Source organism: Cebus imitator, unplaced genomic scaffold (assembly GCF_001604975.1).
Source record: "Cebus imitator isolate Cc_AM_T3 unplaced genomic scaffold, Cebus_imitator-1.0 Scaffold212, whole genome shotgun sequence".
Lineage (NCBI taxonomy): Eukaryota > Metazoa > Chordata > Mammalia > Primates > Cebidae > Cebus > Cebus imitator.
The window spans coordinates 424,758-435,795 of NW_016107527.1; the positions used below are offsets into that span (position 1 = coordinate 424,758).

Genomic DNA, 11,038 nt, shown 5'->3' on the forward strand with positions numbered 1-11,038 from the left:
ACTTATAAGAATATAGTGTGCTATATCTAAAAACAACAGCTAAAAGAAATGGTAATGAAGTAGAAATGATTGCTGTTTCATTATTTAATATTAAATAACAAGAATTCTTTAGCAATTAAGTATTTGATTCACAGTAAAAAAAAAAAAAAAAAAAGTATTTGATTCATTCCATACCTATTCTCAAGCTAAATATCAAACTTGTACCTCCAACAGCTTCTTAGCAATCTGCATTTATTTCATTATGATTACAGTCAAGAAATATCTCGTTTTCTTCAGATCTTTCTACTCCTGTTTTATTGCATCTATGTCATAAATTATACTATCTGCATAAGTAATTTTGAACATACGCAAATATGTCCTTTTTATTGCATAACCATATAATTGCATTAGTGTTAATAAGCTATGGAAGGAACCAAAAAAAGATCTATCTTTGAGTTGATAAACTATCTTAACTCTGTGTCTGTTTTATTAATTAAAAGAAATGCAAATTAATGCAGGTTGTGCAGCATGTAACTGGCAAAAGCATATTTGAATAGAAGAAATATACTGCATCAATGAAAATTTGTGCCAAGAGCAATGGGGAATATGACTTGTGTCCTAAGCCTATAAATGGTAACCACATTTCGTGTCAGAAACATTAGCTCATTAAACTAATTTTAGATTTGGTGAGAATGTGTTTAAATAATGACAGCCTGAAGAAGTCTGAAGCAGGTCATTAAAGCCATTGGGATTGGAGGTTTGATTTCATTTCCATCCAGACGGAGGTAGCGAAGATGAGGTCCATAACTGAAGAAATCTCTTTCTGCTGGCAATGTGGATGGACTGGGACATATTACAGAGACATTCACACCTATAGAGACAAAGGGTATAAATGAATGAATTGGAACACAAGAGAAACTAGCAGTGAGAAGACCAAGAAACTAATGCCACAATCCTATGGAGGGCTTCCTGTCCTAATACTTGAAAATAGTGGTTATACTAAACATTTGGGTCTGTGAGAGAGTGTACCTATCTGTTTTATAAAAGTAACCCGAAACAAATGTTCAACACACTTATAGTCATCTCAGTCCATGCTTTGCTATTTAGTATAGAGCATTCCTAAGGAAATACTGTTAAGATCTATGATAGAAACAAACATGTATAAGACATCTCTTGTTTTCTAAACTTGCAGGTAAGAGAAAGCACATTTAGATTGCTGTAGGATAAGACAGGTAGGATTGAGGGCAGCAGAGGTGGAGACAACAGTTCAGACTTGGGACTGAAACAATGGGTATGTACAAGAGTGGATGTATGTATGGATGGGTGGATGGATGGATAAATGGATGTATGTGTAAGTAGAAAATCAGTCTAATATAAAAAAAATGCTTGAAAATTACCTTAAAAGATGCAAAGTAGTGTGCATAACACGATTTTAAAAGTACGATTAACATAACTTTACATAAGCAATACAGAAAACAATCTTGAATCTTCATCTTTAAGTGTATTTAATTGGAAACAGAAATTTTGCCAAGAATTGAATTACAAAGAACTCAAGCCAGAAAACATACTAGCAGCATTTTCACATGGTTAGGATGGGAGTAATTGTGCACCTGCCTTGGATCAAAGCCCTTGGCACCAATGAATATGATGAAATTTAGGAACATCCAGGAAAGAAGGCCACTTAAACTAGGAAAATTTAGGGAAGTCTGTAATATCTGATTTTAACCATGAATCCATATATTGCCTTTAATTCCTTTTCAAAACTATTCCAAGCAAGAGATCTTCCCTGATTGGACCAACTTAATTTGGGCAATGACCCTCCTATGTGACCTCTTGTTTTATACAGATTCATATTGTAGTGAATAATTTTATGTTTCCAGCAAGGTTGCTTTGCTTTGAATCTATGTCATTTTGTGAAATGAGCTTAATAAATATAATGACTCCTTTGCATAGCAGTTTAGTTGTTATAAAGTCAAGCTTTCTTTTTTTATATACGTTCAAGTATCACCTTATCATCTCACAGGCTTTATCAGGCAATATTATTATTCTTCTTTCCTGGGCATTTGTGGGGATTCTGGTTCAGGGAAGTAAGGAAATGTACAGAAGGTATTTCAGCAAGTAAGTGGCAGAGCTGAGACCTGGCCTATTCTTTCTATTTCTACACTGGGTCTCATGCCCAAAAGAATATGTCCCTTTCAATGTACAATCCCCTTATCTTTATCGATCTCATGTCCCATAATCAATGGATGTCTGAATAAATGGATATAAGAAATAAGTATTCTAAATTTAATTAGATTTTCATAAGTTAATTACAGTTTTTTTTTATCAGAGAACACCAGAAAGTAATTCAGTTGAGTAAATAACATTTTTACCTAATCTTAAGCCCCTGAAAGTTTTCAGAAGAATAAATATTTCCATCACATTGCTTGAGACAGGTTCATGGTCTTATAAATTTTGATGGCTTTTCATAGAAGAGGTATGTTTCTTGGAAACCACTTTTTTAACAACTAGAGTAGATTATGTGGCAAGAAGAACAAAGTACTTAAACAGTTTTAGCACAGTGTGTTATGTCAATAATTCTATCCAGGGAAACTCTTATATTTATTTTCTTAAATATAGAAATGACAAAATTTAATATCTACATTAAAAAGTAAATCACTAGATTTCTCTTTGTTGCTGTTCTACTAATAGAATATTTTCTAAATTTTTGTATTCATGAAAATGAAGGAAAGTATTGTTATTATACTGTAAGAGTGGAAAAAACCACTTTAGGATCAGCTTGTGGCTATTGCATTTACCCTTTGTCCTGGGCAAATATCCTTCCCTAACTGATTTTCCATTTCTCTTTCTTCAGAAATTCCTAATAATATCACACAAGGTTCTTCCAAGCATTAAACAGTAGTTCTCAAATTGTGAACCAGCAATATCAGTACTATTAATACCTGGAGACTAAACTGTGAGGCCCAACCTCTGACCTAGCAAGTCAGAAATTTTGGGGTTGGGACCCAGCAGCCTAGGTTTACAAGGTCTCCAGGTGATTCAGATGCACACTAAGATGTAAGAACAACGGACAAATTAGAAATCTATGAGAAATACTTTGATAAAACATTAAAATGTGGGTCTATACTACACCCCTAAGACTCTAAGATCATAATCTAGAGTCTTATACTTCTCAACTGTGTTTTAAATATTTCTACTTCTCTCCTAAAAGCCCTAATTCACAAATGAAATGCTCAGAATGAAATGCCTATTCCATAAGCAAGGGCTCTATGTGGAGTCACTTGATATTAACTTCCTATATCAATTTTCTGTGGGGCTTTTAAGGAGTGTACCTGTAATATACCTGTAGAAGCACAGAACACTCATCAGGAAAAATCATCTATTTAGGTCAATATCATTGTTGTTCTATTTGGTTCAGCAAAACAGATTCATCTCTTACAATTTTTTTTCTGTTGCATCTTTTATTTTTGACTACAGGGTTAAACAATATGTTTCATCACCATGGAAAAATAACCACTGTGGTGGCAGGCTGCCAATTAATTCCTGGATTGTAGGCTCAAGTACACTGTTATTTGACTCCCCCCACCAAAAAGAAATCTTGAATAAATGAGAAGTACCCAGTGGAAAAATAGTCTGTTCTTATAAATGATATGTTTATGTGATTATTTGCTTAAAAAACTTTAGTGAGTAATACCCGGACAGCACAACCTTTTGACAGATTATCTTTGTTATTCTCTTACAAACTATTCTGACTGAATGTTACTTTTGGAATGCATTTTCTTAGGCTGTCCTGGATAAATCTCCCCAAGGTGATTTTTAAAGGGTCTACTCTGAGGTTGAAGATGCATAGATAAGTACCAGGCTAGGCATAATACCCCTGTGTCTGAACCCATTTTTATACCAAGTCCAGCCTGGTCTCATGCATAATTGTGAAGAAGCCAAATTCGTCTTCAATATTTCCAACATCTGCTTTCTATAATCACTTTTTCTCTTGATGGTGCCTTTGCCTCCAAAAACTTTGCATTCATCTTTCACTCCCTTATAAAAAGCTTTTTTCAGGAAAGGAGAGGGTATTCTATCATCTATTGATTGCCTGTAAGTCCCAAGGATTTGCCAGCTACCAGAGAAATTTGTTTCGATTTTAATTGATAAAGCCTTAAAATATAGTACTGGTTCTAAGGTGTAGTTCCAGAACATCAACTGGAAAACTGTTAGAAATGAAAATTCTCAAGTCTCGCTCCAGATCTATTGAATCAGAAATCCTGGGGGTGGATTCACCAGCCTTTACACACTTGTTTGAGACTCCCACTGTTATTAGGGGAGCTTAATTAGAGACTCCAATTAGGAGAGTTTCAGGCATCAGCTGTCATAGTAATTAGGACAGAGATGCCTTCCTAATGCCTCCTAAATCATATTTTCTTTATTACTAGTCATAAGGTTGTTTGTGCCTGGTAAGATTTCTTAAATAAGCGTACCCAATGAGGCAGATATATTGGAATTTCCCCGAGTAAAAGAAAATAGAGACATTTAGTTTATTGAGTAGATAATAGCCCTTTGTAGATGACTCAAGTCCACTTTTTAGTCTTCAGTTGAAGATTTGGACTTCTTAGTTCATTAAGTCTGTCTGTGAGTAGACAAGATTTAATATTGAAAATAGAAAATACACTAAAAATCTAAAGGAACATTAGTGGAGGAGGGTGCAACACAATTGCTCTTCTTAATGAAGATAAAGATACATTTAATGACCATGAGCCCTTTAGTCAAAGACATACCCTTCAGGTTACTTACTTTTAATTTTGTTATGATCAAGGTGAAGGTGCTGCAGATGAGCACTGATTCGGGGAACCTTTGTTAGTTGATTGTGTGACAGTTGAAGATCTAGAATTGATGATACATCAAAACCTCTTGATGGGAGACCTGCATCTGATAATTTGTTGTGATTTAGTCTCAAAAAGGCCACTTTAGGAATCACATTAAAGTAATTTTCTGGTATTCCTTCAATGGAATTGTTGTCTAAAAACAATTGCATTGTGTTGGCTGGTAATCTTGGAGGCATATTCTTCAGGGCATTCTTGGCCATGTTTAGCTGCATGAGATTCTTGAGTCCTTTAAAAGTGTCTCTTTGAAAGGCATTGTCCACTAATTTATTGTTCTGTAGGTCAAGAAGGGTCAGGTTCTCCAGATTGCTAAAGGTCCCTTGAGGAATTCTGGACACCTTATTTCTAGCTAATTGTAATTGTTCTAAACTTCTTGGCAATGGAGAAGGAACCTCCTCTAACTCATTATCTTCTAGAAATAAGAAGAGCAATTTCTTCAGCTGGCTTAGGGCTCCTTTTTCAATTCCATAGTTGGTTATTTTGTTCTTGTTTAGATTTATCCATCTTAGTTGGGTGGCATTCTCAAATGGCTTTTCAGGAATGGTTTCTATCAGGTTGTTTTGAAGATAAAGATACCAAATTCTTGAAGGAATAGCTGGAATTTCTTTGAGACCTCGATTTTCACAATACAAAGCAGTAGGAAAACTAGGTGGGCAGAAACATTCCATGGGACATTCGAAGTCATGAATAGTCCAATCTTCTGAGTCATGTACCTCATAGACCTGCCTCACGCTTCTAGTCCACACAGTGTTTGTTATGAATAACACCCACATGGTGACACAGATTGTGCCTGCCATGATAGCACCTACAGAAAAAGGAATACAACTGTTAAATATTTGAACATCTTGACCTTTAGATAATTTTATACATCAAAATGATCTGTAAACATTGCTTCTTCATGGAAGCAGTGAAAATATATCAATATTTCATATACATATATTAATTAATATATATTAGTTAGTAGGCACTATGTGCAAAGTATTTTACAAACATTGAGAATAATTCACCAACCTGTAGCTTTCTGGTTTTAACCCAATCACAATAAAAGCTGAGCAATGGAAAGAAAATTTTAGCAGTTTTAGCAGTTCTAAATGTTTTTCCATTTCAAGCTTTTTAATTTAAAGAACTGAACTGAAACCAGTAGTTGAATATGAGAGTACAAAAAAGTGATCTTTTAAAATCTCAAATTGGGAATCTGTGTTGTTCCTGAGAGGTAGACATATGCTTTTACTTTTACCCCAAATGAGGAGAACATCTGGATGAGATTTCCTAGGTTTTTTGGCCCTTGAACCAAAGGAATGAAGAGATCAAAGAAAATTTTAGCACTTTATGGCGAAGGAAGGTTCTAGGAGCTGAAGAAAAGTGTAATTAATCTGTTATTCTGTAGCTCAATTTCTCAGGTAAGTTTTTTGAGTGTGGGGGAAGATGTCTATAATTTTAAGCATACAATTAAGTTGTTCAGCCAAGCTACTGAATTGTAAATTCTCTCTTTCTCTCTCTCTATATATATATATATATATGCACATATATAGTTTATTATATAGAACTGAATACATTGTGATGTATATCACAATTACCTGAGTATTATATTCAACGATGGCATTATTATGGTTGATAAAAAACAAAAAACATTTAGGATACAGGTAAATTCTTTATATTCATATTATCAGTGTGGATAATAGAAACTAAGTTAGCACTTATTAATATTTGATACATTTAAAACACATAAACCCTCCCATTGATCATCAAAGATTATTGTTACAAATAATTGTTTTTACACGAAATATATATAACATACATAGTAATCATTTATAGTATTCATGTTACATATATTTATATATACATATATATCAGTAACATTCTGACCAATGTACATTTAGTGAACTGACTGATAATAAAACAAAATAAATTTTACTGATTCCTTAGGAAAAGATAAAGTCAGCTTCATTTATGAAATGCTGATCATTGAATTTTGCCATTAAATTGCAGAAAACAAGTGCAGAGCTGCTTCTGCAAGCTGTCAAATTTTCTAGGATTGCAGAACGCTGCTCTGGCCATGTTCCAGCAGAGAAACACTACATTTTTTTTTTCTTTTTCAGAATAGGATTTTGGTTTAGTTATTGAAGTTGGAACCCTGCATCTATTGAATAAGTACTTTGCATTCTTAACTTTAAGAGTTTTTAAAAGTGCAGAATAGTTTACCTTGCCTTCCAGGAATACACCGTTGAGTCCTGTGTCTGAGTCTGAAGTTTGCTAAAAATCAGTTAGGAGGAAAAAAAAAATCTTTTATGAAAATAATTTGTTTTTCCTTTAAGCTGTCAAGCCTCCTATAAGAAACAGTGAAATCTATTCGAACCAGTCACCATGAACACTTTTGATCTATTGTTTCCTCTTTGACAGGGCTTCAGAAGACTGCTTACCTCAGCCTTCTTGGATCTTCTTCTTCCTTTTCTATTGGTCACTGCTTGTACATGGTAGTGGACTGACCCAGTCTTCACTGTCATGTTTTAATGAATCGTCTGTAATATATATGCACTAGTAGATCCAAATTTAACCCCTCCAACAACCACAGAATCTCAGCGCCTACACAGTCCAGCAAAGGAAATTCTTACTTTAATCCTAAGAACCCATAACAAAATTTCTAGGCAATTTTCATTCCTAATTCACAGTTCAATGCATTAGTACATGTTGTCATGCACTGATATCTAGACCTTATTTACCAACAGGCAAATAAAGGCAGTTTTAATTTCAAGCATGAGAAAAAGAGATTTTAAAAGATTTTGAAACATTTTCCCCTAGATGATCATTTTTTAAAAATTAAATATAAATAAAAGCCAATGTCTTCTATTTATATGGATTTTTTTTATCTGTTTCTGATCGGAAACAGATGCTGTAACATTATTTGATTAAGAGAAAAAGAAATAGATACATGTATTTGAAAAATGTAAAAGTGATATCTGAAAAGGACACCTGATTTGGATGCTAACCTTGGTATTACACTTTGTTTAAGAGAAATAACTTTTGTATCTCTATTTCCTATTATATTTCTTGTAAAAATATATTCCGAGTACCTAGTAAGGTGAGATTTTTTTTATTCATTATAATATAACATGTTTTGCATATAGTCCCTTATGAGATGTTCTGTTACACTGCTACTTTTTTCTTTAACATATATCCAACTACTGTGTCCTCCGCTTCTGATATTTGAGGGAAAAAAATATTATGCTTCTCAAGAACAGACAAACAAAAAATATCTCATTTTTAGGCGTTATTCTGTGGATTGATTGCTATGCTTTTGTTTTTCCAAATCTCCCTTATTCTAGCTTCAGTGAATGCTATATGACTCATTTAACAGCTCACATGAGTATTGTCAAAGAGCACCGTGAGGAGGAGTGAGGATTAGATTCAGGGGACCTTTGTGAACCACCTCATTCCTCTCTACTAACCATAGGAAGGTCAATTAGAGTTCATTTTTGTCATCTTCAGAATGGTAATGGATCCCCTCACAGGGTTAGGTCTAGTTTGTTTTAAACGATCACAGAAATAATAGCCTTACTTTGGAATTAGCCCTACACTCTCAACTGGAAAATGCGTTTATATTTAAGGGCTTTTACAGATTAAGATCCTAGTCTGGCATGATTTTTTACTAATCCTACAGGTATGTAGGTATATTCACATCCCATTTTAAGAAGACAACCAAGAGTTATTTGCTTTCTCACAACAATTGTCTCCCCTCTCTGTTGCATTTTTTTTCTCCCTCTCTCTTCTTTTTCTAAACCCTCAGGATTTAAACAACAGATGATCTTCAAATCTGCATAGCCCTCTTCCAGCTATTCTCTTATCTGTCCATTTTTTTAGGCAAACTCATTTTAGTCATTTTGCAATTTTCTTACACAAATGTTGCTACATGTTCATTGTAGGAAAATTAGAGTAGTGTAATCTATTTCCTGTTCACCATTCCACTCATGATCTGTCAACCAAAATATGACTTCTAATTTTGCTTCCCTAAAATTGTTCTGACAAAAAATCAGCAATGATCTTCGTATTTAACAATCTGCTGAAGTCTTTTAGTGTTAAGCATACTTGGCCTTTGACAATACTGACCCACCCCTTTTGATAAATGTTTCTCTTAGTTGCTCTGACATCACTCTTTCCTAGTTTTTTTCTCCCCTTTTCTGGTGTCTGTCTGTATCCCAAAGCTCTATTTCCTCCTTCTAACATGATTTAAGAGCATTTCGAGCATTTAAAACCCTTTGAGATTCTGTCCTCTGCTTTATACTCTTCCTGCTCTATGCAAATTTCCTGTATGATTCTATGGTTCTAACCATCTCCACCATCATGAGAATTCCTGAGTCTGTCTCTGTAACCCAGTCTCTAGAAGAAGACCTGCCTTCCAATGTGTGTATATATCTGCTTTCTATACATTTCCTGTTGTATGCCTCAAGGGTGTATATGTAAAATAAAATTACCTATCTCCCTTTACTTCTTCTTCTTCTTTTTTTTTTTTTTTTTTTTTTTAGACGGAGTTTCGCTCTTGTTACCCAGGCTGGAGTGCAATGACGCGATCTCGGCTCACCGCAACCTCCGCCTCCTGGGTTCAGGCAATTCTCCTGCCCCAGCCTCCTGAGTCGCTGGGATTACAGGCATGCGCCACCATGCCCAGCTAATTTTTTGTAGTTTTAGTAGAGACGGGGTTTCACCGCGTTGACCAGGATGGTCTCGATCTCTTGACCTCGTGATCCACCCACCTCGGCCTCCCAAAGTGCTGGGATTACAGGCGTGAGCCACCGCGCCCGGCCTCTCCCTTTACTTCTAACTGCTCTTGTCATTTTATACTTTTGAGACTTTTGTCATATTCAGTCCCCCAACCACAATCTGGAAATCATTCTTAACTCCTCTCTCATTCTGTCCACATATGATAACAATCACCTTTTAAGGACTCTGGGAGACATGATACAAATAAAAATGATCATCTACAATGCTTGCCGAGTTTGAATATCATTGTTTCCAGACTAAAAACTTGAAATTATTTCCACTGTCAGGGTAATCTCTATCTGTATGTTGATTTTTCCTATAACATTCTAATCTACTTTTCTTTGATTATTGATTCCTGAAGAATGGGTACTTTAACTCTTCTCCGGAAATGTTTTGGTTGAATAAATTTCAGAAGGTAGTAAGAATGTCTGTCAGATGAACTGATAGAAAAATTAATAAAAGACTCTGTCTAGTCTTATCTGATACTTCAAAGAGGTAGAAATGAATCCTAAAATTTAATAATGTGGCTTTGTCACTATCTAGTAACAGTTTGATATTTTAAAACTCTATGGGGTTTTGGACATAGTAGGTAGTCAACAAATGTTTACTGAAGGAAGAAATGAGCAAATAAATATGTAAGGCACATATATCACTTTTACAGCCATGAGTTTTTTTATCAGCATATTTATGTTAGTAGGAACATAAGGGAAAGCCTTAGATATATGATATTTTATAAATGTGAGTGTGAAATTTCCTTTTGCAACTTAGTAGTCGCTTGGCCTTGCATAGGCCATTTAACTGTCGTGAGCTTAAGTCTCCCCAAAATGCACTTGCCCTGACAAGTGCTCGAGGTCACCTTAAGATCAATGAAATAATGAAGGTGAACATGCTGGATAAGTATAGACAATTTTCATAGTGAAAAAGTTAAAGATCAAAAGGATCTTACAAATCATGTCTTCAAACTCTTTCCTTTCACATATGAGGAAATGATGCTAGAAATTTCTTTCAGAAGAGAATGTGAGTGCCATAGTGGTTTGCTGCATCCATCACCCCGTCATCTACATTTCTCCTAATGGTATGCCCTTCTTATCCCCCCACCCCCTGCTCTTCCTCTCCCAGGCCCCCCACCCTGCCCACAACAGACCCAGGTGTGTGATGTTCCCCTCCCTGTGGCCATGTGTTCTCATTGTTCACCACCCACTTATGAGTGAGAACATGCAATGTTTGCTTTTTGTTCTTGTGTCTGTTTGCTGAGAATGATCTTAAAATGTCAAAATAAGACATTTAAAATACTGTAATAATACATTTAAAAAGTCAAAACTACCACAAAACTCATAATGAAGGTAACAGTTACCAACGCTATCTACTTCAGTGTAAATCCTGCTCCCAAGAGGCCATTATTTTAACTTTATTGTTTTTTTTTTTTT

General features: G+C 34.9%; 1 protein-coding gene across 2 annotated transcripts; it reads right to left on the reverse strand.

Annotated features, from left to right (window-relative positions):
- Positions 1-293: 293 nt before the first annotated feature.
- On the reverse strand, positions 294-7,349 carry KERA (keratocan). Of its 2 annotated transcripts, XM_037745753.1 has the most exons (4): positions 7,277-7,349; positions 7,059-7,109; positions 4,768-5,661; positions 294-850 (listed from the first exon to the last, which is right to left on the reverse strand). In XM_037745753.1, the coding sequence occupies exons 3-4, from the start codon at positions 5,651-5,653 to the stop codon at positions 678-680; spliced, it is 1,059 nt and encodes a 352-aa protein (XP_037601681.1). In that variant the 5' UTR covers positions 5,654-5,661; positions 7,059-7,109; positions 7,277-7,349; the 3' UTR covers positions 294-677. The 2 variants fall into 2 exon arrangements, with proteins under 2 accessions (XP_037601681.1, XP_017404148.1); XM_017548659.2 differs by lacking the exon at positions 7,059-7,109.
- Between the last annotated feature and the right edge of the window lie 3,689 nt (positions 7,350-11,038).